This window comes from Chlorocebus sabaeus, chromosome 26 (genome assembly GCF_047675955.1).
Source record: "Chlorocebus sabaeus isolate Y175 chromosome 26, mChlSab1.0.hap1, whole genome shotgun sequence".
NCBI lineage: Eukaryota > Metazoa > Chordata > Mammalia > Primates > Cercopithecidae > Chlorocebus > Chlorocebus sabaeus.
Window position 1 is genome coordinate 41,966,665 of NC_132929.1, and position 27,196 is coordinate 41,993,860.

The 27,196-nt window shown below is 42.5% G+C and overlaps 1 protein-coding gene across 3 annotated transcripts in view; it reads left to right on the plus strand.

Moving 5' to 3' along the window:
* Nucleotides 1-26,979, plus strand: part of DIS3L (DIS3 like exosome 3'-5' exoribonuclease) — a 41,912-nt gene extending 14,933 nt beyond the window's left edge. For 2 of the 3 annotated variants that reach the window (XM_008016206.3, XM_008016204.3), the window contains exons 4-17: nucleotides 281-416; nucleotides 3,597-3,773; nucleotides 5,824-5,902; nucleotides 6,821-7,000; nucleotides 10,216-10,385; nucleotides 12,656-12,817; nucleotides 15,085-15,332; nucleotides 15,898-15,990; nucleotides 18,191-18,724; nucleotides 21,915-22,069; nucleotides 22,166-22,344; nucleotides 25,146-25,291; nucleotides 25,967-26,141; nucleotides 26,235-26,979. In XM_008016206.3, the coding sequence (XP_008014397.3) occupies nucleotides 281-416; nucleotides 3,597-3,773; nucleotides 5,824-5,902; nucleotides 6,821-7,000; nucleotides 10,216-10,385; nucleotides 12,656-12,817; nucleotides 15,085-15,332; nucleotides 15,898-15,990; nucleotides 18,191-18,724; nucleotides 21,915-22,069; nucleotides 22,166-22,344; nucleotides 25,146-25,291; nucleotides 25,967-26,141; nucleotides 26,235-26,543 (2,743 nt within the window). In that variant the 3' untranslated portion in view covers nucleotides 26,544-26,979. Of the gene's footprint in view, nucleotides 1-280; nucleotides 417-3,596; nucleotides 3,774-5,823; nucleotides 5,903-6,820; nucleotides 7,001-10,215; nucleotides 10,386-12,655; nucleotides 12,818-15,084; nucleotides 15,333-15,897; nucleotides 15,991-18,190; nucleotides 18,725-21,914; nucleotides 22,070-22,165; nucleotides 22,345-25,145; nucleotides 25,292-25,966; nucleotides 26,142-26,234 lie in introns of those variants that run through there. The other variant, XM_038010076.2, reaches the window with a different exon arrangement.
* The last annotated feature ends 217 nt before the right edge of the window (nucleotides 26,980-27,196 follow it).

The window sequence follows — 27,196 nt, forward strand, 5'->3', positions numbered from 1 at the left end:
GTGGTTTCTAGGCCATATCAAGAAATGAAGTCGTTGCAGTGGTGGTTGGATGTCTTAGGGAAGAGAAGTCAGGTTCTTTCTGGTTCATATTTGTATCCCGCAGAGCACCCAGCCCAGGGCTTCTTTATAATGGATACTCCAGAAGTATTTGTTGAATGAATGAATGAATGGTTATCTATATACACCAAAGGATAGCAAATTAAAAGCCAGATGTGAAATTCTGAACAAGAGCTTGTGTTTGTCTGCCTGGGGAGAGCTCACTTGCCCTTTGCTTTTCCAGGAGCATATACAACGCAGCTGTTTGGTACTATCATCACTGCCAGGACAAGATGCCAATTGTTATGGTGACAGAAGATGAAGAGGCAGTTCAGCAGTATGGAAGTGAAACAGAAGGAGTATTTGTGATTTCTTTCAAGGTATTTGCAGATGTTGTATATGTATGAGTGCTCATTTTCTAAGTAGTACCCATAAGGCTCTAGATCCCTTTGGTAACACAGAAAAGAAAAAATAAAAGAAGAATAGACATTAAGAAGTTCCATTTTGGCCAGTCGTGGTGGCTCATGCTTATAATCCCAGCACTCTGGAGGCCTAGACAGGAAGATCACTTGAGCTTAGGAGTTCAAGACCAGCTGGGCAATCGAGTGAGACCTTGTCTCCACAGAAAAAATATATATATATGTGTGTGTGTGTGTGTGTGTGTGTGTGTGTGTGTGTGTGTATCCAAGCATGGTGGCACACACCTGTAGTCCCAGCTACTCAAGAGGCTGAGATGGGAGACTCACTTGAGCCTGGGAGATGGAAGCTGTAGTGAGCCGTGAACACACCACTGTACTAATGCCTGGGTGACACAGCAAGACCCTATCTCAGCAAATGAAGTTCTAGGCTGGGTGCGGTGGCTCACGTCTGTAATCCCAGCACTTTGGGAGGCTGAGGCGGGGGGATCACAAGGTCAGGAGATCGAGACCATCCTGGCTAACACGGTAAAACCCCGTCTCTACTAAAAATACAAAAAATTAGCCAGGCGTGGTGGCGGGCGCCTGTAGTCCCAGCTACTCGGGAGGCTGAGGCAGGAGAATGGCGTGAACCCAGGAAGCGGAGCTTTCAGTGAGCCGAGATTGTGCTGCTTCACTCCAGCCTGGGTGACAGAGTGAGACGCCGTCTCAGAAAAAAAAAAAAAAATTGAAGTTCTGCTTCTTCATTATGCCCCAACTATTTAACGTTGACTTTCACAAATTCAGACCAACTTTGACTATAAGGCCCACAGCATCTAATACCAGCCCAGTAAACTCCTACTGACAGTAAACTAACATTTATAAAATGGTGATGATGATGATGATAATAGGTTGAATAAAATTGTCAATATTCTTATTGTTGACCTATAAAATGGCAGTTTGACATGGTTCTACCTACTGGTAATAACCAACACATCTATGCCAGCCACTTTTCTATGTCTATTATTTCATTTAATTCTTGCAACAACCCTGTGAGGTAGGTATTATTATTTAATCCTATTGGTAAGGAAACGGAAACACAGAAAGGCTAAGTAACTTGTTCCAAGTCACACAGTAGAAAATGGTAGGGTTATGATTAAAATCCAGGCAGTCAGACCCCAAAGCTCTTAGCCATCATGCTGTACTGCCTTCCAAGTTATTTTTCTGAAAATATACACGAAACAAACTGTCTTAAAGGCCAGTCTTTTTTTTTCAACTGTTCCTCACTCTTCCCCACTTGTGAATGTTCATGGCGGTAATAGGGATAAATGAAAGGGTTGAGATGTGATATTATTTATGTGAATGCTGTCAGATCTGCTTGGTACAGATCTCAGACAAGAGTGGCATTATCAGTGACAGTTTCTTTGGGCTGTCTCAGCAACGCAGTTCTGCCTATCTCTTAGGTACCTTTTCTGAGAGTAGGTTGACTGTTAATCTCTCAACAGATCACTGGTCACTTCTGTCTGCCCAGCTGGTCAATTGGGTTTCGCTTGTTAATATAATTTTTTGGTACAGAAACTAGAATAAGGCCCTGTATTATCCCTGTCAGTTTATAGAAAGTCTAGTTAGGTTTTGAATTGCAGATTCTATAAGGGTTCCCAGGTGCATATATTGCTAAAGATTTGCCAATAGAATTTTCTTGGCCCTGCTATAAAAAAGTGCTGTGGCATGCCAGAGAATTCCAGGGGCGCTGGATATTAATGGCAGTGTCACTTGTTTTTTCTGTTGTAATACATCATATCTTGTTCCTGCAGAGGACAGTTGACTAAAATTACATTTTTCTACTTTTTGTGAAAATTACTTTTCTTTGTAGTGCAGTGGTATCGTACAGTTTTATTTTCTATAGCGTTTCTCAAGAAAACTGTGTGACCAAGGGCTTCATAGAGGTGAATGATAGTAGAAAAAAGAGATATTGTGAAGTTCAGATGAGTGGGAAGCCTAGAATTTTCTGTGGGGACTTGAAGTTAGATGGAGAAGAGCCAAGATGATAAATCCCTCTTGAAGAGGTGGTTCATAATGACAAAGTGTGGTATTGATAAGTGATAAGTGACCATAGAATTCAGGTACTGACGTTAGCACAGACAGAATTTCTGGAAGGAGTAGGGAAAGAAAGGAAGCAGTTTGAACAGGACTCTGAAATTAGTGGGAGAAATGCTGGAGTTGACAGTAAGTATAACCTGTTTGCTTTTCAATTCGAGAACAGAGAATGTGCTAGACTCTACCCCTCAGGCTTAAAAGTTGAGTTAAAATACATAAAAAAGACAAGAATGGCCCAGCACGGTGGCCCATGCCTGTAATCCAGCACTTTGGAAGGCCGAAGCTGGAGGAACACTTGAGCCCAGGAGGTCAAGGCTACAGTGAGCCAGGATCATGCCACTTATACTCCAGCATGGGCAACAGAGCAAGACCCTGTCTCTTAAAAAAAAAAAAAAAAAAAAAGACAAGAATGTACACATATTGCTGGGCACAGTGGCTCACGCCTGTAATCCCAGCACTTTAGGTGGCCAAGACAGGAGGATCACTTGAGCCCAGGAGTTTGAGACCAGCCTGGACTACATAGTGAGACCTCATCTCTACAAAAAATTAAAAAATTAGCCATGTATGGTGGCATGTGCCTCTAGTCCCAGCCACTTGGGGGGGCTGAGGTGGGAGGATTGCTTAGGGCGGGGGGAGGTCAAGGCTACAGTGAGCCAAGATCACGCCACTGCATCCAGCTTGGGCTACAGAATGAGGCCCTGTCTCAAAAAAAAGTACACATAGGCCATTGTCTGCAGCAATTAGATACACATAAAGACAGGCTGCCTGGACGTGTGCAGGTGTGTTTGTAGTGTGTGTGGAGAGAAGGAGACTTGAAAGCACAAAGTAGCCTAGGAGGTGCAAGTGTTCCACAGTGGGGTGGCCTTGTGGGGCTCGTTTGGCAGGCTCAGGGGTTAATGTGGTAGTAGAGAACGAACAGTGGAGTGAGGCTCAGGAAGTCCTGCTCACTGAGCACCCCCTCAAAACGGCAGACCAGCAGAAGTTCCCAGTCAGGAGTTTCTGTAGTAGTACCATGATGAAGAATCAGTACCTTCTGACCGTGTTTCTCTGTGCCTTTATTAAATACAGAATTACCTGGACAATTTCTGGCCTGATTTAAAAGCTGCCCACGAGCTTTGTGATTCTATCCTTCAGTCTCGACGGGAGAGAGAGAACGAGAGTCAGGAGAGCCACGGGAAGGAGTACCCAGAACATCTTCCTCTGGAAGTGTTAGAAGCTGGGATTAAATCTGGACGCTATATCCAGGTGAGGGTGGTAATTTAGAATGTATCAGGGCTGGGCACAGTGGCTTATGCCTGTAGTCCCAGCACTTTGGCTAAGGCTGGTAGATTGCTTGAGCCCAGGAACTGGAGACAAGACTGGGCAACACAGTGAAACCCCATCTCTAGAAAAAATTCAAAAATTAGCCAGGCGTGCTGGTGTGTACCTGTACTCCCAGATTACTCAGGAGGTTGAGGCAGGAGGATCACTTCAACCTGGATGGTTGAGGCTGCAGTGAGCCATGATTGCACCACTGCCCTCCAGCCTGGGTGACAGCAAGAACCTGTCTCAAAACAAACAAACAAACAAAAATCTTTCAGGACCAACCAGTATGTTTTCTCCTCTTTTTACTGCATCCTGTCACAGGCCTCTGATTTCACAGGCTGCAAACGAGATGGGCATGAGTAAGTCACGGCTGTCAGTGTTTCAGGTGGCTTGGGAGTCATTCTTTCTGTAGACACTGATTGCCCAGCTTGAAGCTACTCTGCAATGATAAGTCTTTAATTCTGTTACATATTGAATATCATGCAAGCAGAATGTGGAAGTCTCCTGGTAAATGCCTCCTGTCACTAGAAAAAAACATATCTCTTTGAATCAAGGTCTGGAGGTTTGGTGATACTGTAAAATTGGTGAAATGTAGCTTCTTTCCTCCTTTGCCATTTTTTTCTCTGCCCCTTTCAAGGGCTTCTTTGTGATCCTCCCAGGACCCTAGAACCCAGATGCTGTCAGGGTCTTGGAAAGAAATCAAATACAGTTTTTTATTCAGATTTCAACAGTTTTATATACACTCATTTATGTGTGTATGTGTGTGTAGCTCTATGCAGTTTTATCACATGCATAGATTTGTGTATCTACCACCACAATCAAGATACAGAACTGTTCTATCATGGAGTTTGCATTTCTAATGAGCAACTCAGTGGATGATCAGCCACAATCTAAGAACATCACTCCAAAGCCCCTCCCTAAAAGTGTGGGGATTTTAAATGAGTGTGCCTAGAGAGGCTAATGTTTCCAACTTAGCAGTAAAGTTTATGGCATTGCTGGGAGGATATATATTTTTTATTTTAATTTAATTTTATTTATTTATTTATTTATTTATTTATTTATTTATTTATTTTTGAGACGCAGTCTCGCTCTGTCGCCAGGATGGAGTGCAGTGGTGCGATCTCGGCTCACTGCAACCTCTGCCTCCCAAGTTCAAGCGATTCTTCTGCCTCAGCCTCCTGAGTAGCTGGGACTACAGGCGCCCGCCACCACACCCAGCTAATTTTTGTATTTTTAGTAGAGATGGGGTTTTACCGTGTTGGCCAGAATGGTGTTGATCTCTTGACCTCGTGATCCACCCACCTCAGCCTTCCAAAGTGCTGGGATTACAGGCATGAGCCACTGTGCCCGGCCCCTGGGAGGATATTTTGAGATAGAAGATTTTTAAAAGACTACTCATCAGTTACATAAGATGAGCCTGGTACTTTCAGCAGTTTGTATAGCTAAAAGTAGTTCAAAATGATGGTATTTTTCTCTAAAGAAAATAAACCTTAGTGACTAATATTATTCCTACCCGCACATGGTGTCTCACGCCTGTAATCCCAGCACTTTGGGAGGCTGAGGTGGATCACAAGGTCACAAGTTCAAGACCAGCCTGACCAACACGGTGAAACCCTGTCTCTGCTAAAAATACAAAAAATTAGCCGGGCGTGGTGGAGGGCACCTGTAATCCCAGCTACCTGGGAGGCTGAGGCAGGAAAATTGCTTGAACCCAGGAGGCAGAGGTTGCAGTGAGCCAAGATTGTGACACTGCACTCCTGCCTGAGTGACAGAGTAGGACTCCATCTCGAAAAAAAGGAAAAAAAAATATGTAAGAGTGTGTGTGTGTGTGTGTGTGTGTGTGTGTGTGTGTAATTCCTAAAGGGATCACAAACCTTGAATATTATGGGGATGTTTTCACATAATTTTAAAAACTGGACCTGTTGGAGATAAACCAGGCAGAAAAGAACATTTTTTTCACATTGACTTTTTTTTTTTATTATGATTTTAGGGAATTCTGAATGTCAACAAACACAGAGCCCAAATAGAAGCTTTTGTTCGACTTCAGGGAGCCAGCAGTAAAGATTCAGGTTCAGTATAAACCTTACATAAATGTCCGTACTCCTTTTTTATTCTGACGTTATACAATGAAGAAAGCAAAGTTGAAATTGTGATGTCCTATGTGTCCTGTTATGTATGCCTACATACATTGGGTATGTGGGATTGTCGGGGGGGGGGGGGTTCCCCTAGCTTTTTGTCTATAATTTCTAATTTTATTGTAATAAATTTAAACTATAACACAGAGAAGCAAAGCAACTTGCCCAAGATCACACACCTGGTAAGTGGTGGAGCTGAATTTGTAGCCAAGGCTGTTTGGCTGTGATTTTAACATATTACTCTGTGCTGCCTCAATGTGCTATATTGCTTTATTGGAGTAAATTTTTTTTAAGTAATAAAGATGAAAAAAAGTGTAAATCAGTTGTGTCATAATCAGGTGTAGTTCTTAGTTCTGTAATGACAGGGTGAAAAAGAAAACCTGCTAGTCAAAGGAGTGTGACTGGGTCGAGAGAGAATGAGAAACTGGCTTTCTTTGGGCCCTTGTTTGTCAGAATTCTCCCTGTCGGTTCTGCCCTATCTAGTTCCTCAGCCCATTCACCACTCCCTTGGCTGTGTAGGATCCTAAAGGTATTTGACAGAAGTCCAGCATAGGCTCACATAGTTGCATGCAGGGAACTAATACCTTTTTAAAAGGTGGTGAGGGGGGTGGGGGTATTTTTTTAAAAGATGATTGAGGGTGGCACTTAAAGCTCAATATACAGTATGACATGGTGCCAGCAATTCTTTATTCCTAACCTGCAGAACAAAAGAAGTTTGACTTTACCTTTGAAAGGAAGAAACTTTACTTGCAGGAGTGCCAATTAGACTTTGAGTATATTACGCACAGAATGCCTCACTGGTATGCCATTCCCTCGGCTTTACGGGATTTTTCTGTGCTGCCCCAAACACAGATTTAGTCAGTGACATCCTAATCCACGGGATGAAGGCTCGAAACCGCTCGATTCATGGAGATGTGGTAGTTGTGGAGCTGCTCCCTAAAAATGAGTGGAAAGGAAGAACCGTAGCCCTGTGTGAGAATGACTGTGATGACAAGGCTTCGGGCGAGTCCACAAGTGAGCCCATGCCTACAGGTGAGCCAGCAGGAGAGCCACTCCGATGTCCATTTTTCTTGTGGAATTATATTTATCTTCTCCTTAGCAATCCAGAAATACTGCCCTTATTTTATTTATTTATTTAATTTAAATTGACAAAAACTGTATTTATTGTATATAATATGATTTTTTAAATGTATTTATTGCGTATAATATGATGTTTTGATATAATACATTGGAGAATGGCTAGACTGAGCTAATTAACACAGTGTGTTAACCTCACACACTGTGTGGTGAAAATACTTAAGATCTACTCTCTTAGCAATTTTCAAGAATACAGTACATTGTTATTAACTATAGTCACAGGTTGTACAATAATAGTTCCTAACACGAGATATAGTCTCTTCCCCTCCGTTATCAGTTTCCCCTCTGCGGGTTTATTTTACTCTCATCAGTACCCAGATATGCTGTAATGGCTTTCCTCTTAAAATCAAACCAAAAATCCTCTCTGAGTCCTACGTCCCTTTCAGCTGCTGCCCTTTATCTTTAAAGTCAGAGTATAGTTAACTCTACATTCTCTCTTCCTCCCCGCCGGCCTCTCATGCCTGCCATTCTGACACCTCCCAAGCCCTACTCCTCTAAAGTTGTTCTTGCCAAGGTCACCAGTGACCCCACTGCCAGAGCACTGGTCAGCCTCCATCATCTGGAAGCTGTCAGCAGCATTTGGCTGGGGGGCCTCTGCCTTCCATGGGGCTTCTCCCAGTTCTCCCACCCAGCTGGCTGCTCTTCTCAATTCTCCTCCTGGCTCTGCATCTCATTGTCCTCTTGGATATGCAAGGGCCCCACGCTGGATCTTCGTTCTCTGCACTCTCTCCCTTGGGGATCTCCTGCAGTCCTTTGATTTTGTATCTCTGGCCCTTCCTCGGCTTCTGGTTTTGTTTACTCAGTTGTCTATTTGGCATCTTCCCCTCAGACTTAACATGTCCCACACAGACTCCTGATTTCACCCCTAGACCTGCTGTTCCCCACGTGTCCCCCAGTCTCAGTAAAGGGCAAATTCATTCTTGGAATTGGTCAACCCAAGACACCTTGGGGTTATCCTTTACTTTTTTTTTTTTTTACTCATCAGCAAATGCTGGCAGCTCCAACTCTAATGCATGGCCTGAATTCAGCCACCTGCTACACTTCCCCCACAGCTCTCCCACTTCAGTCCATTGGCACCTCAGGACTGTTGCAGCAGCCTCCTCACTGCTCTCCCTGCTCCCACCATTGCCCCTCCCCGTGTAGTCTTTTCTCCACTCAGACACACAATGATCCTTCAGAAAGTGAGTTGAGGAACTGGGTGCTGTGGCTCATGCCTGTCATCCCAGCACTTTGGGAGGCTGAGGTGGATGGATCACTTGAGGTCAGCAGTTCGAGACCAGCCTGGCCAACATGGTGAAACCCTGTCTCTACTAAAAATACAAAAATTAGCCGGGCGTGGTGGTGCACAGCTGTAGTCCCAGCTACTGGGAAGCTGAGGCACAAGAACTGCTTGAACACAGGAGACGGAGGTCGCAGTGAGCTAAGATTGCGCCACTGCCCTCCAGCCTGGGCAAGAGAGTGAGACATTGTCTCCAAAAAAGAAAAAAGAAAAAGAAAGCGAGAGTTGGCTCCTCTCATTTCTCTGCTCAAAACTCTTCAATGACTGGTTCCTGTTTCACTCAGAATAAAATCCAAAGTCCTTACTGTGGCCTACAAGGTCCCACCAGCTGAGGCCGCCTTCTGCCATTTTCTTCTTCATGCTTCTGCTCCAGCTGCATTGAAGACTTGTTCTTTCTACCACCCGGATGAAGCTTTCCCCAAATAGCCTCATGTCTGTTTTCCTCACTCCCTCAAGTCACTGTTCAAATGCCACTTTATTTAAAATAGCTGCCACTTCTGACCCTCTGTCACTCTTGGTCACCTTACCCTACCTTGTATCTTTCTTAGCAACTGTCACAACTTCACTTTTTTTTTTTTTTTTTTTGGTCTATTTTCCACCCCCACAGACACCGGAACTGATTTTTTTATAAACCCCATGAAATCAGGGACTTTACCTATTATGATACTGCTATATTCCCTGTACCTAGAACAAAGCCTCATACCTGGTTGGAGGGCAATAAATATTTGTGAAAAACAAAAGAAAACAGAATATTTTTAACTATGAAAGTTTGGTCTCGGCTTCAGTCAGTGATGATTGGAAGTGTTGTGTGTCAGTCTTAGGATCTGTATACTTTTCTGTGTATAATGGACCAAATGAGATTGGCTGGTGAGAGAAGGCAAGAAAGACTGAAAATGTGCAGTTGAGGGCGTGGTTTAAAACCAGAGTGAAAATCATTGACTTTTCCCAATATACCAAAACGAGATTGATAAGATAATGGCAAAAGAGAGAAAATGGGACAAGTGGATTCTAAATGTTATCTCAGGAAGAGAGAGCATACTGACAATGTTATTTAAAAAGTTAGCCGTCTTTGCTGGGCATAATGGCACGTGCCCGTAGACCCAGCTACCCAGGAGGATGGATTGAACCCAGGAGTTTTAGACTGTAACGTACAATGATAGTGTCTGTGAATAGCCAGTGCACTCTAGCCTATACAGCATAGTGAAATCCTGTTTCTTAAAAAGAAGGAAAGAGAGAGAGAGAGAAAGAAAGAAAGAGAAACAAAAAGTGTTTTTAAATTATCCATCTTTAAAATAAAATACCAAGAAGGCAAATCTTAAAACATACCTTTTCTTGTTGTGTGTGTTTTGGATTTTGTTTATGTGTTTGTTTTTGAGACAGAGTCTCACTCTGCTGCCCAGGCTGGAGTGTAGTGGCACCATCTTGGCTCACTGCAACTTCCACCTCCCAGATTCAGGCAATTCTCCTGCCTCAGCCTCCTGAACAGCTGTGAGTACAGGTGCGCACCACCATGCCCAGCTAATTTTTGTATTTTTAGTAGAGGTGGGGTTTCACCATGTTGGCCGGGCTGGTCTTGAACTCCTGGCCTCACATGATCCTCCTGCCTCAGCCTCCCAAAGTGCTGGGATTACAGGCATGAGCCACCATGCCCAGCCATTATTGTTGTTAATAAAAGCTTCCTTTCAAAAACGTTCTTGAGTTGGGTGGATGTGCTTGAAAAAAAAATAGGACACTGTATTTCTTTTCCTTTTCCTTACTGCCTGAGGTGGTCAGAGTCCAGATAGGTGGCACCTAACTAGCTAATGCTTTGTTTTGTTTTGTTTTCCCAAAGGTCGAGTGGTGGGCATACTTCAGAAGAACTGGCGGGATTATGTGGTGACATTTCCATCCAAAGAAGAGGTCCAATCTCAGGGCAAAAATGCTCAGAAAATCCTGGTTACACCTTGGGATTACAGAATTCCCAAAATTCGAATTAGCACTCAGCAAGCAGAAGCCCTCCAGGTAGCTGGCATTCTACCTCTACTATGGAATCTCTACTCTTCTTCTGTCTTTGCCAGCTTTTTAGCAGTACCAGAAAGCATTATTAATTCTTTTGCATATAAGGAAATGAATTATTGATGGCATCTGGCATTCCAAGATACTAGGATATGTTTTTTGGGGGGTTTTTTTGTTTCGTTTTGTTTTTCCAAGACGGGGTCTCACTCTGTCACCCAGGCTGGAGCGCAGTGGCGCGATCTTGGCTTATTGCAACCTCAGCCTCCCGGGTTCAAGCAATTCCCCTGCCTCAGCCTCCCGAGTAGCTGGGATTACAGGCTCCCACCACCGCGCCCAACTAATTTTTGTATTTTTAGTAGAGATAGGATTTCACTATGTTGGCCAGGCCAGTTTTGAACTCCTGACCTCATGATCTGCCACCTCTGCCTCCCAAAGTGCTGGAATTATAGGTGTGAGCTACCATGCCCGGCCGTGTTTTTATGTTTTTTAATTTGTTTTTTGTAGAGATGGGGTCTCACTTTGTTGCACAGGCTGGTCTTGAACTACTGACCTCAAGCAATCCTCCTGCCTTGGCCCCCCAAAGTGCTGGAATCACAGGCATGAGCCACTGTGCCCAGCCCCAAGATTCTGTTTTTTAAAAATTCTAAATATATGAGAACCATCCATTAAATAGTCTGTGGTTAATAAATTCAGGCCAGAGAGAAATTGTCCTAGAAAGAGCTGTGTAGGACAACCAGAGAGAACATACATTATCCAGCTGTCCAAGACAGAAACTTTCAATAGATACACTTTGCCAACACTAACAAGCTTTCCTCCAGCAAGCAATATAGAAATACGATCACTCTGCCCTGTAGGGATGATGTAGTGGTACTTCACAGAATTGATTATCCATAAAGGAATATAGCACTGGAGAGAAGACATAAACAAGAAGGTTAGAAATTAACCTTTACTTGTGTCAAAGAGTATGGGCATTGCCCAATTTAATTCCCCCTGATATTTTTCAGTTTGTAAATGAGACACTAAAGCAGGATGTCCCCGGCCAGTAACCTGGCCATTGTACTTTTTACATCTTGAAGCTTTATGCAGGCTCTCCAGGCCAGTTGCACCTAATATGTTTTCCATTCCCATGGTTTGCTGGAATTTTTGGGTAGTGGGGATTCAGTTTACACTGACACCTTCTTCTCCGCCAAAGACCATCTTAAGAGGTCTTCAAACAGGCCAGGCGCAGTGGCTCATGCCTGTAATTCTAGCACTTTGGGAGGCTGAGGCAGGTGGATCACTTGAGGCCAGCAGTTCAAGACCAGCCTAGGCCGGGCGCGGTGGCTCGCGCCTATAATCCCAGCACTTTGGGAGGCCGAGGCGGGCAGATCACGAGGTCAGGAGATTGAGACCATGCTCGCTAACTCAGTGAAACCCCGTCTCTACTAAAAATACGAAAAATTAGCCGGGCATGGTGGCAGGCGCCTATAGTCCCAGCTACTCAGGAGGCTGAGGCAGGAGAATGGCATGAACCTGGGAGGCGGAGCTTGCAGTGAGCCGAGATTGTGCCACTGTGCTCCAGCCTGGGCGACAGAGCAAGACTCCATCTCGGAAAAAAAAAAAAAAAAAAAAAAAAGGACCAGCCTGGCCAACATGGTGAAACCCCATTTCTACTAAAAAAAAAAAAAAAAAAAAGAAAGAAAAATACAAAAATTAGTTGGGCATGGTGGTACACGCTTGTAATCCCAGCTATGTGAGAGGCTGAGGCAGGAGAATCACTTGAACCCGGGAGGCATAGGCTGCAGTAAGACAAGATAGCGCCACTGCATTCCAGCCTGGGTGACAGAGCAAGACTCCATCTCACAAAAAAAAAAAAGAAAAAGAAAAAAAAATAGACTTCAAAGAAATTAGGAGCTACCTCCCACACACAAAACATTAAGATTGTTGTTTTAAAACTTAATTTGGACCATGCATAATTGAGTTTTCCCCTTGTGTTGCAAGTGTTAACTAGAATGTATTACAGTCAGCTCTCTTTAGCAGACTAAAATTTCCAGCCCTCTTCATTGACGTAGAGAAGTAATACCTCCCTTCAAAGCACTGGGTCAAGCATTTCATACCATCTGGCAATTTAGTAATAGAAAGAATGAAAAACAAAAAAAAAAAACCTACTGTACACCACTATTTGCAACTGGCCACTCTCTTTGGAACCCAGTGCTGTTTGCCTCTTGTTTGATGCCTCTAATTGACCCACTTAACTCCTGGTGCTCAGCTGTGTTTTATTTTTTCCTTTTGTGCAGGACTTCAGGGTGGTCGTGCGCATCGATTCTTGGGAGTCAACATCTGTGTATCCAAATGGACATTTTGTGCGTGTTTTAGGAAGAATTGGAGATCTGGAAGGCGAAATTGCAACCATCCTGGTGGAAAACAGTATTTCAGTCATCCCTTTCTCAGAAGCTCAGGTCGGGTTTTCCAGAAACCTTTGGTCTAGTGACATTTTCTTTTTTCTTTTGTTGTTGTTTCATCATTAAGAAAGAAAAGTCTCTGTGCTATGTAACAACTCACTGTGTTAAGCTACAGATAATGGAAACATCTCACTCCTCTTTATTCTATATTTGGACCAAACTGAAGTCAGCTTTAAGTGTAGAATTAGTTTTCTATAGCCTCGTAGCTCTCAGATTTTTATATTTTCCAACTGGGCTTAAAAATGATATGTCAGTGTCTTATAGTCAGTATACATCCATCCCCAGCAACTACAAGGACACCTAGTTACAGACCCAACTGAACTCCACACTCTCTGTCCAAATCATTCAACCAGAGGCTGCATAAAGCTGCAGGGGGTGGATTCCTGGGATCCATACATCTCCGACCCATGGGTCAAAAATTATACTCATTATGAAACAGTTTTTGTGAACCTTTACAGAAAACAAAAATCCCATAAACATAAAACATCAGCTATTTCCATCACTTCATGATCTTTTAAAACCCTCATAAATCTTGTGTATTATTCTTGCATGACTATATTCATCATGTGCACACACTGATTTCTGTTCTGCTTCTTTCACTTAAAATTATTTTTATATATTGACATAGCCTACTTATTTTAATGATAATGGTAAATTATGGTATATTGACATACCCTGGTTTGCTTAAGCATTTCTCAATTGTTGAGCATTCAGCTGTTTAATTTTTCAGTATTATAAAAAAATGTAGGTCGGGTGCGGTGGCTCACGCCTGTAATCCCAGCACTTTGGGAGGCCAAGGCGGGTGAATCACCAGGTCAGGAGTTTGAGACCAGCCTGGCCAACATGATGAAAACCCGTCTCTACTAAAAACACACAAAAAAATTAGCTGGGCATAGCGGTGGGCACCTGTAATCCCAGCTACTCGAGAGTCTGAGGCAGGAGAATTGCTTGAACCCCGGAGGCGGAGGTTGCAGTGAGCCGAGATCACACCACTGCACTCCAGCCCCGGCGATAGAGTGAGGCTCCGTCAAAAAAAAAAAAAAAAAAAAAAAAAAGTTACTTCGAACATTTTTATAAACACTGCTTTTAATTTTTTTTTTTTTTTTTAGATGGAGTGTTGCTCTGTCACCCAGGCTGGAGTGCAGTGGCAAGATCTCGGCTCACTACAACCTCTGCCTCCTGGGTTCAAGCAATTCTCCTGCCTCAGCCTCCCGAGTAGCTGGGACTACAGGCGCACACCACCACACCTGGCTAATTTTTTGTATTTTTAGTAGAGATGGGGTTTCACCGTGTTAACCAGGATGGTCTCGATCTCCTGACCTTGTGATCCGCCCGCCTCAACCTCCCAAAGTGCTGGGATTACAGGCATGAGCCACCACGCCCGGCCTGCTTTTTAATATCTTTTTGATCATTCTCTTGGAATGTAATCCTAAAGTGAGATTACCAAGTCAAAGGGTATAAAAGATTTAAATAACTTCTTATATGTACTAGCAGATTGTTCTCCAGAAAATTTGGACCCATTTGCATTGCCATAAGGAGTGTCTGGGTGTTCTTATTTTCATTATAGTTTTTCACAGAATAGGAGCTATCATAGTAAACTATTTTAGAATATTTTACATCATTAAATTTTTATATTTAACATCAGTTTCTGGAAATTATTTGTTGACTTGTTTGGCAGCTCTTAGTGAAAATGTTACAATAAAATAAAGTGTGAGCTATACATCATAGGACTAGAATTTTCTCTTCCCTTTTAGCCTACTTAACTGCAAATTGATGGCTTAAACAGATAATAATGGAGAGAAAATGCCCTAGATAGGTCTTGTATCAAATTATCTTTAAGGGGTAAGCTTTTAATATTTGGAACATGTTGATTATTTTTTCAAGTCTTAAATTTAAAGCTTGACTACATTTAAACGAATGGATCATTTGAAAATGGGCTACATGTTGTACTCTTGTTGCAAGCCCCTGTAACTAAAGAGACTGGTAGAAGTTGTGGGACATTTTCTGTCCAAATGTAAGGGTCCTCAGGGGTATGGGACTTTGTCTTTCTTGTTGACTCCTGACTTTCCAGAGCCCAGCACAGTACCCTGGATATCCGAGGCACCTAATAGACAATTATTGATCAAAGGAAGCCAACATAGGTTGATGCAGAAGGTAATTGAGAATGAATGAATTTCTCTGTGGTCGCATTGAGAATATCAGTGAGTGGATTTTTACAGAAATGTGTGGTGCATGAATTGCTGAATATTTGACCTCTCATACAGATGTGTGAGATGCCGGTAAACACACCAGAAAATCCCTGGAAAGTGAGTCGTGAAGAGGAACAAAAACGTAAAGACTTGAGGAAAAGCCATCTCGTATTCAGCATTGACCCCAAGGGTTGTGAAGATGTGGATGACACACTCTCAATCAGAACCTTAAATAATGGCAACCTAGAACTTGGGGTCCACATCGCAGATGTAACACACTTTGTGGCACCAAATTCTTATATTGATATTGAAGCTAGAACGAGGTAATGCTATTTGAAATCAGCTCTATGGTTGTATATATGTGACTGTGTATTTTGTGTCTGTACTAGTTTCAGGTGTTCAAAGATCTCATGTTTGTGTAATTCTGAAGGTCCCTTCCAGAAAAAAAAAAAAAAGGTTGAGGTCCACTCCGCATTTTCGTTTAGAAAAACAGTACCTTGATCAATTTACCTTTCCTTTTTAACATAACCTTTTTAAACATTGTTTCCTACTAAACTGAAATGGGTTAAATTTTCATGTAGTAATATACTATTTTATAAAAATGCTGGATCATTACACTCCAATTTTTCTTATGCAACAAAGATTCACTGTCACTTGCTCTTTCTTTCTCTTATCAGTGGAAGACTATTCAGCCCAAAGCAGTATCACTTAGAAAAATGGGACCATGGGAATAGTTTTATTACCCAGTCTGCTGCACTTTATGAAACAGCAACAGCCTTGGGGAATCTGTAGTGAGATTTTGGCCATTTACCTCCCTGCGGCCCACACAGTCAGCAGTTCTGCTTCTCCCTGCTGAAGGTCGCGGTGCCGCGTGTGTGTCATTCACAGGGCCACCACTTATTATCTAGCAGATCGTCGCTATGACATGCTGCCTTCCATCCTCAGTGCCGATTTGTGTTCCCTTCTGGGAGGCGTTGATAGGTGAGTTTATGGCTTTTGTCTTCAAAGCTTGTCCTGGCCCTTCTATGGCTCCCGATGCTGCCTGCTTCTGGCCTCATTTTTCTTCTCTGCTCTGCCCCACCCCAGCCCTGGGTCTCCCCTCTGATCTCTCAACACCACCCCTGACCTCAACCCCACACCACTTATCTTCAGGCAGCTTTATTTCTCCAGCCTTCCCTACCCTTCCCCTCCTCTCTTCTATCTGCTAGCAGTGGGGCTGCATCTCCCTCTGTTACTGGCTTTTTAAAGTCGGCTAAAATCTGAGAACAAATGTGTGTAGCTTTGTGCTTATGCATTGCCCGGATGAACTTGTTTGGCATGAGGATCATGAACTTGGGGAGTTTTTTGTTTGTTCATTTGTTAAGGTTAAAATTTATGTTTCTCTTTGAATAGGTAATAGAATCATATAGGCCCGAACTCATATGTCCCAAGAGGTATTTAATGAAAGGTTCCTCCCTATCACTTTCCCTCATTTACCAGTTCCATATTAGTTTTTCTAGATATATTACACACACAAATATGCATATGTGATCTTTGTTTTTTACTGGTATCTTAGAGATCATTCCGTATTAATAACGGTTGCACTATCTATGGAAATTTTGATAGTTTCCCGTATTTTGGTTTTACAAACAAAGCTGTACAGAGTTAACTTTGAACATGAGTCATTTCACATTTTCATTTTTATTTTTATTTTTGGAGACCGAGTTTCACATATTGCCGAGGCTGGTCTTGAACTCCTGTGCTCAAGTGATCCTCCCACCTTGGCCTCCCAAAATGCTGGGATTACAGATGTAAGCCACCACGCCCAGCCCATTTCACATTTTTTAAAATACAGTATATATGAAAGAGAAATTCCCATATTTGATTATGGGATCTCTGTGTCAAGAGTATGTGCATTTGTGTTTAGATCAGTATAATCAAATCGCCCTATTTAAATGTTCCACCAATTATATTCCTGTTGCCAATGTATGAGAGTGCATATTTTCCCACAGCCTTGCCAGCACAGTATGTTGTATTTTTTTATCTTTGCCAATTTGATAAATGAAAAATGGTATCTTAGATTGGTTTTAATTTGCATTATGAATAAAGCTAACCATTTTTTGTATGTTTAACAGTCACTTAGGTATCCCTTTCTGTTAACTACTTTATATTCTTTGCCCATTTTTCTTTTGGATTCAAGATCAATTACTAATTAATTTGTAAAAGCTCTTTACATATTAGGAAAATTAGCCCTGTGGTTTTTTTTGAGTTCCAAATGTATACTTTATTAATAAAATGACTTGGTGGCAAAGAGGTTTTTTTACTAAATGAAATTTTTGCTAATTTAGCCGTCATCAAGACTGATATCACAGTTCACTGTCATCCTGTAGGATTTGCAAGACTTTGCTCTAATTTACTGAGCTAAAAAGACTTGACTCTATCAGTGTCATGCTTTTCTAATCAAAATGGAGGACATGGCCGGGCATGGTGGCGCACGCCTGTAATCCTAGCACTTCCGGAGGCCGAGGTGGGTGGATTGCCAGAGCTCAGGAGTTTGAGACCAGCCTGGGCAACACAGTGAAACCGTGTCTCTACTAAAATAGAAAAAATTAGCCAGGCGTGGTGGTGCGTGCCTGTAGTCCCAGCTACTCTGGAGACTGAGGCAGGAGAATCGCTTGAACCTGGAAGAGGTAGATTGCAGTGAGCCAAGATAGCACCACTGCACTCCACCCTGGGCAACAGAGCGAGACTCCATCTCAAGGAAAAAAAAAAAAAAATGGAGGACATAAAGTAGGGTTTGTAATGTCACATATGAACTCATTTCAAATTTGTTCAGAGCTCAACAGAACCCAGTCTAACTGTTGTTTTAATTTAAAATATTTTTTGATTTAGTTGTAAGGTGGTTGGATTGACAAATCAAACCAGAAACCTGTAGCTTTGTAATTTTTTTTAAGTTACAGTTAGGTCAAATTCTACTTGCTTCAAAAATAGAAGACTTAGGTGGGGCATGGTGGCTCACACCTGTAATCCCAGCACTTTGGGCAGGAGAATTGGTCAAACCCAGGAGATTGAGGCAACAGTGAGCAGCAATCATGCCATTGCACTCCAGCCTGGGTGACAGAGCAAGACCCTGTCTCAAACAAAACAAAACAAAAGCCAGATGAATTTAATAGTGATGTTGTCAATGTTACTGTTTTTGTAGGTATGCTGTAAGCATCATGTGGGAACTGGATAAAACCTCTTATGAAATTAAGGAAGTGTGGTATGGCAGAACCATTATTCGATCAGCATACAAACTGTTCTATGAAGCAGCCCAAGAACTACTGGATGGAAATTTTAGTGTTGTTGATGATATTCCAGAATTCAAAGACTTGGATGAGAAGAGCAGACAAGCCAAGCTGGAGGAGTTAGTGTGGGCAATTGGAAAGCTGACCGACATAGCTCGCCATGTCAGAGCTAAACGAGACGGATGTGGTGCCCTGGAACTGGAAGGGGTAGAGGTTCGCGTACAGCTAGATGACAAAAAAAACATTCATGACCTCATCCCCAAGCAGCCCCTGGAAGTCCATGAGACAGTGGCTGAATGCATGATCCTGGCCAACCACTGGGTCGCCAAGAAGATCTGGGAGAGCTTCCCTCATCAGGCCTTGCTGCGCCAGCACCCTCCTCCACACCAGGAGTTCTTTTCAGAACTCCGCGAATGTGCTAAAGCCAAAGGCTTCTTCATAGATACACGGTATTCCTCTTTTGAGGGGGCAGAGCAATGGAGGGGCATGCTGTATATTTATTTATCTTATAGTTGTTCTTAAAATGTGACAGCCAGATCTTTGACCAAAAAGAGAAAACAGATTGTTGGCTCTCTGCATTTTTGAAGACACACTTTTCTCTCTTCATTGTTATGTATAGAGACTTAAAACATGTTTATTTAGGCATAATTTTGTTCCTTGGTTTTTTATTTCATTTTTTTTTTAGATAGAGTCTTGCCCTGTCACACAGGCTTGAGTGCAGTGGTGCGATCTCGGCTCACTGCAACCACCACCTCCCAGGTTCAAATGATTCTGCCTCAGGCTCCCGAGTAGCTGGGACTACAGGCACACGCCACTACGCCCAGCTAATTTTTTTGTATTTTTAGCAGAGACAGAGTTTTGCCATGTTGGCTAGGCTAGTCTCGAGCTCTTGACCTCAAGTGATCCACCTGCCTTGGCCTCCCAAACTGCTGAGATTATAGGCGTGAGCGACCACAATGGACATTTAGGCATAAATTTTGATCCACTACAATTTGGGTTTTTTTGTTTGTTTGGTTGGTTGGTTGATTGGTGTTTTTTTGTTTGTTTGCTTGTTTGTTTGTTTGTTTTTGAGATAGAATCTCGCTATGTCACCCAGGCTGGAGTGCAGTGGCATGATCTTGGCTCACTGCAACTTCCGCCTCCCGGGTTCAAGCGATTCTCTTGACTCAGCCTCCCGAGTATATGGGATTACAAGCGCGTGCCACCACGATCGGCAAATGTTTGTATTTTTGGTGGAGACAGGGTTACACCATGTTGGTCAGGCTGGTCTCAAACTCCTGAGCTCGTGATTCACCCACTCAGTCTCCCAAAGTGCTGGGATTATAGGTATGAGCCACCGTGTGCAGCTGGCCTGCCATAATTTGCAATACAGAAGTAGGGAACCTGTTAGTTACCCTTGATTTAATTTCATCTACCCCTTAAGTGATGAAGAATTAATCCTATTTATTTCAATAATTTCAAAATGCAGCATCTTTGTGACAATATTGTAAGATACTACATCAACAGTGAATTTATACCACCCTCCACTGAATGAGACATTTTTACTCCCTATCTCTAGAATAAAATACTTCTTTCATTAAAAACTAAGTATAGGCAGGCCAGGCACGGTGGCTCATGCCTGTAATCCCAGCACTTTGGGAGGCTGAGGTGGATGGATCGCGAGGTCAGGAGATTGAGACCATCCTGGCTAACACGGTGAAACCCCATCTCTACTACAAATACAAAAAATTATCCGGGCAAGGTGGTGGGCGCATGTAGTCCCAGCTGCTCGGGAGGCTGAGACAGGAGAATGGTGTGAACCCAAGAGGCAGAGGTTGCAGTGACCCGAGATTGTACCACTGCACTCCAGCCTGGGTGACAGAGCAAGACTCTCTCAAAAAAAATATATAAATAAAAACTAAGTATAGGCTGGGTACAGTGGCTCACCACCTGTAATCCTAGCACTTTGGAGGCTGAGGCAGGCACATCACTGGGGTCAGGAGTTCAAAACCAGCCTTGCCAACATGGTGAAACTCTGTCCCTACTAAAAATACAACAATGAGCCAGGCGTGGTAGTGCACTCTTGTAATCCCAGCTACTCGGAGGCTGAGGCGCGAGAATCGCTTGAACCTGGGAGGCGGAGGTTGCAGTGAGCCAAGACTGTGCCACTACACTCCAGCCTGGGTGACAGACTGAGACTCTATCTCAAAAAAAAAAAAAAAATTTTATATATATATATATATATAGTTTTCTAAAATATTTTATTGTCAAGTAACAGGTACTAATTAAAATATCTTTTATTTGTTTATCAAAATTGATTGTTTTTTAACTTGGACAACATGGTGAGACTCCATTTTTTTTTTTTTCTTTGGGACGGAGTCTCGCTGTGTTGCCAGGCTGGAGTGCCATGGCACAATCTCACTGCAACCTCCACCTCCCGGGTTCAAGGGATTCTCCTGCCTCAGCCTCCCAAGTAACTGGGACTACAGGTGCCCGCCACCACGCCCGGCTGATTTTTTTGTATTTTTGTTAGAGACAGGGTTTCACCATACTGGCAACTCCTGACCTTGTGATCTCCCTCCTCAGCCTCCCAAGTGCTAGGATTACAGGCGTAAGCCACCACGCCCAGCCTCTTTTTTTTTTTTTTTTTTTTTTTAAAGAGGGTTTGTTTTTTTTTTTGCTTCTGCCTTCCGGTGCTAGTATGTTTGTTTGTTAGTTTGTCACTGTGTGAGCTGTCTGCATGCCAGGCACATGGGACAAGGGCTTTCAGACATCCTCGTGGTTAATTCTTAATGCTGAGGTGATGGCAGCATCATTCATGTTTACAGATAAGTCAATTAAGTCTGAAGAGATTAAGTAATTTGCCTGTAATTTAACAGTCAGTCAGGACAGAGCCAGGATTTGAACCCACCAAGTCTGTTAAACTTGAAAGCTCACATAGTGACCACTTAACACCTTGCCTCTCTGTTTATTATCATGCTCTATTTCTCCTTTCCCCCTTTTCCCTTAGCCAGCCACAATATAGGACTGAATTATATGTTGTATTATTAGTTTTATTTTTAATATACCTCTGTATTTCCGGGGGCTTTAAAATTATTATTTTGAGGCTGTATGCAGTGGTTCACACCTGTAACCCCAGCACTTTGGGAGACTGAGGCAGGAGTATCACTGAAGGCCAGGAGTTCAAGACTAGCCTGGGCAACAAAGTGAGACCCTGTCTCTACAAAAAAATTATTTTCAGAATAAATAGAATGCTTATTACCTCTTTAAAAAAGAAAAACTAATTTAGGTTTCTTTTACTTGTACACCAAGTCCATTATTTTACCTATATAGAATGTTTAAGGTTAAGGATGTAAAGAATTCAATTCAATGAGTATTTGACCACCTATTATGGCCAAGCACTAACTTAGTCTCGTGTTACAATCAGTACATGATTCATTTCTACTTAAGAAATGTATTTAAATTCTGACACTCTTGCTTTGTTAAACTGCAAAGCAAACTAGATTTCTGTATTTGAAAAGAGGTGCTTCTGAAATGTGTCCAAAATAAATTTACTGGCAGATGAAGGTATTCAGACGGATGAGTGAAGGGTTCCTCTCAAAGTGTTGTCTTGTAAATTACTGTCTGGGACTGGCTAACGATTTTTCTGTTCTTTGTCAGGTCCAATAAAACACTGGCTGATTCTCTGGATAATGCGAACGACCCCCACGATCCCATTGTGAACAGGCTGCTGCGCTCCATGGCCACGCAGGCCATGTCCAATGCTCTGTATTTCTCCACGGGATCCTGCGCAGAGGAGGAGTTCCATCATTACGGTGAATCATACCATGTTCCTATGTGTCGCTGTAACTTTGTGCTAGTTATTTTTAAAGATCTTTTGTTTATTTTGATCTTTTGCTTTCTTTTTGAAGGTCTTGCATTAGATAAATATACCCACTTTACTTCTCCAATAAGAAGATATTCAGATATTGTAGTACACCGCTTGTTAATGGCAGCCATTTCAAAAGATAAGAAAATGGAAATTAAGGGAAATTTGTTCAGCAACAAAGATCTTGAGGAATTATGCAGACATATCAACAACAGAAACCGAGTAAGAGAGAATTTCAAAATTCTCTTACCTATCATCTCTTGCTAAGAAAATATCAGCTCTATTGTGTAGTACAGTGAAGTATCATACATTCTAGCAAGTTAAATTCTAGAATTATTTTAACCAGTGTTTTCAGAACGTTTGTAGATGTTCCCAGGTAACTTGTGGATTTGGGAGATTTGACAGTAGATTATTAGATTTTTTTTTTCCAAAAGGCGGAAATGTAAAGATTCAAGCAACACATAAAGATATGATGACAGAGGTCAGGCGCGGTGGCTCATACCTGTAATCCCAGCACTTTGGGAGGCCAAAACAGGCCAATCACTTGAGGTCAGGAGTTTGAGACTAGCCTGACCATTATGGTGAAACCCCGTCTCTACAAAAAATACAAAAATTAGCCGGGTGTGGTGGCAAGTGCCTGTAGTCCCAGTTGCTTGGGAGGCTAAGGCAGGAGAATCGCTTGAACCCAGGAGGTGGAGATTGCAGTGAGCCGAGATCGCACCACTCCACTCCAGCCTGGGTGACAGAATTGAGACTGTGTCTCAAAAAAAAAAAAAAAAGATACGAAGACAAACACCTCACCTGTTATCTTACCACTCAGAGCTAATAATTAATGATTCTAGACACTGCTAACATTTTTATTTATCAAACTATCGGCCAGGCGCGGTGGCTTGCGCCTATAATCCCAGCACTTTGGGAGGCTGAGGCGGGCAGATCTCAAAGTCAGGAGATCGAGACCATCCTGGCTAACACGGTGAAACCCCATCTCTACTACAAATACAAAAAATTAGCCGGGCGTGGTGGCGGGCGCTTATAGTCCCAGCTACTCAGGAGGCTGAGGCAGGAGAATGGCGTGAACCCGAGAGGCGGAGCTTGCAGTGAGCCAATATCACACCACTCCAGCCTGGGCGACAGAGCGAGACTCTGTCTCAAAAAAAAATCATACCATGCCTGCTGTTTGAAATCTGCTTTTTTCATGTAACCCAACTGTTATAGATAGCACAGCATGTTACATAATTGTTTTGGAGCTGCTTTCTATTCTATTTCATATTACTAGTTGCTACAAGATTGCACAGCATAGAACTAGACCACTGGGTGATGCAGGAAATTGGAAACTAAATCTTTAATGTAATTTTCTATATCCAATGGTATAGCTGTCTGCTGTGCAATGTTGTAGCACTAGCCATATGGGCTACCTAAATTTAATTAAAATTAGAAGTTGAAATTTGGTTCCTCAGTCACACTGACCACATTGCACATGCTCAGTGGCCACTTGTGGTTAGTGACTACATATTAGGCAACACAGATAGAGAGCATTTCTATCATTGCAGAAAGTTCTGTTGGGCAGCACTGTTCTAAGCAATCAAATTTGCAACCATCCTCATAGATACACTTATACAGACATTTCAGATGATTGTCTGGAAAAATTCCTAGAAATGGAATTGCTGAGCCGAAAGGTGTGCACGCATAAATGAAATTTTGATAGGCCGGGTGCAGTGGCTCATGACTGTAATCCCAGCACTTTTCGAGGTCAAGGCCGGTGGATCACTGAGTTCAGGAGTTTGAGACCAGTCTGGCCAACATGGTGAAACCCCGTTACTACTAAAAATACAAAAATTAGGCTGGGCGCGGTGGCTCACGCGTGTAATCCCAGTACTTTGGGAGGCTGAGATGGGCGGATCACGAGGTCAGGAGGTCGAGACCATCTTGGCTAAAATGGTGAAACCCCGTCTCTACTAAAAATACAAAAAATTAGCCGGGTGAGGTGACGGGCGCCTGTAGTCCCAGCTACTCGGGAGGCTGAGGCAGAATGGCGTGAACCCGGGAGGCGGAGCTTGCAGTGAGCCAACATCGCGCCACTGCGACAGTGCGAGACTCCTTCTCAAAAAAAAAAAAAAAAAAAAAAAAAAAAAATACAAAAATTAGCCAGGCATGGTGGTGCACGCCTGTAATCCCAGCTAATCGGGTGGCTGACACAGGAGAATCACATGAACCCGGGAGTGGAGGTTGCAGGGAGCCAAGATCACGCTATTGCACTCCAGCCTAGGCGACAGAGTGAGACTCCATCTTCAAAAAACAAAAAGAAACTTTGATACATATTACTAAATTGTCTTCCTTATCAGTAGTGCTAATTTAGACTTCCACCAATAGGGTTTTCGTAGGACAGGTTTGAAAAGAAAGGCTGGCTGGGCGGGGTGGCGCACACCTGTAATCCCAGCACTTTGGGAGGCCGAGGTGGGCGGATCATGAGGTCAGAAGATCGAGACCATCCTGGCTAACACGGTGAAACCCCATCTCTACTAAAAATACAAAAAAAAAATTATCTGGGCGTGGTGGCGGGCGCCTGTAGTCCCAGCTACTCGGGAGGCTGAGGCAGGAGAATGGTGTGAACCCAGGAGGTGGAGCTTACAGTGAGCCAAGATCGTGTCACTGCACTCCAGGCTGGGCAACTGAGCGAGACTCCGTCTCAAAAAAAAAAAAAGAAAAGAGAGGAAAGAAATGGCAAGTAAGACATATGTGATACTTTTCCTGTACCCAAGGTGGACATGACTCAAATTTGCTGATCTCTAATTTCATGAACTAAAAATGGGTTTCATTTTATAGAATAATTCATTTTCTAAGACATTTTTGAGGAGATAATACTAGATAGTTAAGTTCCCACAAAAAGTAATTTAATTTCATAATAGAGAACAATTTTTATGTTAATAGTTTTACAGAATCTCACATTTGAATGAATATGAATTTCATTTCTTCGGGGAATGCCAGGGGAGTGTTATAATACTTTGGAGTTGTGCTTCTTACAGGCAGCACAGCATTCTCAGAAGCAGTCTACTGAGCTCTTCCAGTGCATGTACTTCAAAGACAAAGACCCTGCCACCGAGGAGCGTTGCATATCTGATGGAGTTATTTATTCAATTCGAACAAATGGTGTGCTTGTATTTATACCCAGGTATGTTACATCTAATGCAATGGTGCATAACAAATCATCAGTAAAAGTGTAGAACACAAACTGTACATAGATACAATTTATTAAGATATTTAAGCAACTAGTTATATGTACATAATGTAACATATGATTCAGTATATAAATGTGAAGATTGGAGGCCAGGGGTGGCTCACGCCTATAATCCCAGCACTTTGGGAGGCCAAGGTGGGCAGATCACCTGAGGTCAGGAGTTTGAGACCAGCCTGGCCAACATGGTGAAACCCCGTCTCTACTAAAAGTACAAAAATTAGCCGGGCGTGGTGACACGTGCCTGAAATCCCAGCTACCTGGGAGGCTGAGGCAGGAGAATCACTTGAACCCGGGAGGCAGAGGTTGCAGTAAGCCAAGATCGTGCCATTGCACTCCAGCCTGGGTGACAGAGCAAGAATCTGTCTCAAAAAAAATACAGTGAAGATAATGTGTGTATATATACACACATCTATGTCCATTTTAGGGTTTTTCTTATCTAACAAAATACTTTGTTTCCATCTGCTAAGGTGAAATAAATACTTGGAGGTAAACCACAGGAAAAGTAATTTGTTTTTAATCTAGGAGAAAAACTAGTATTCTAGATAAGCATACAAGATCTGTGTACTAAGAATACATTGTCTCTGGATTTATATTCTGGTCATAATATAGGTTTGGGATTAAAGGTGCTGCTTATCTAAAAAATAAAGATGGTTTAGTCATCTCATCTGGCCCAGATAGCCGTTCTGCATGGAAACCAGGATCCCTTCAACGATTTCAAAACAAAATTACCTCTACTACAACAGATGGGGAATCTGTTACGTTCCACTTGTTTGACCATGTAACCGTAAGTCTGTATTTCTATTAAGTATTATTAATATTTAAAATGTAAGGAAGAAATAATGTGATTTAGTAATATGTATTTTCTTCTCTATGCTAGGTAAGAATATCCGTACAGGCCTCACGTTGCCATTCTGATACAATCAGACTTGAAATAATTAGTAACAAACCATACAAGATACCAAATACAGAACTTATTCATCAGAGCTCCCCCTTGCTGAAGAGTGAGTTAGTGAAAGAAGTAACTAAATCTATGGAAGAAGCTCAGCTTGCCCAAGAAGTCAAAGTAAACATCATTCAGGAAGAATATCAAGAATATTGCCAAACAAAGGGAAGGAGCCTATACACACTTCTAGAGGAGATACGGGACCTAGCTCTCCTGGATGTTTCAAACACTTATGGAATATGAAAGGCTTTTACTTCACTAAGAGCTGTCATATGTGAATGTTTTACAGTCTTTTCAAACTTAACATTTAATGTGTGTCACTTAGTGCTCTAGTTGATCAGGACTGGGTAACTATTTCACATATATGTAAAATGTTCTCAGCCGGGCATGGTGGCTCATGCCTGTAGTCCCAGCTACTCGGGAGGTGGAAGCAGAACTGCCTGAACCCAGGAGGAGGAGGTTGCAGTGAACTGAGATCACACCACTGCATTCCAGCCTGGGCAGCAGAGCAAGACTCCATCTCAAAAACAAGTTCTCTCATTTATTAAAGTTGCATTAAATAAAGTATAATTAGGTCACTATGGAAACTGAGTTTTCAGTAATGAGTGGACAGTAAGTGGTGGCTCTGCAGATTGCTAGCCCCTTTCTAATAGTTTAATAAACCCAAAATTATTGGTTATCTTGTCTCCAATCAGTTCTTTCAAATGTTTTATTTTTCCAGTAATTACATTTGGATCATAGGCCCCTCTGACATCTGTCAGGTAATTTTCAGTAACTTTCAGATAATAAGACTTAGTCCTGAGTCCACCTCTCCGCTTAAAACTCCTGTTTCATATTTGACTCAGTCCTTCCCTGCTGTCTCCAGTACTAGTTGGGAATAGGACACAGGGCAGGTG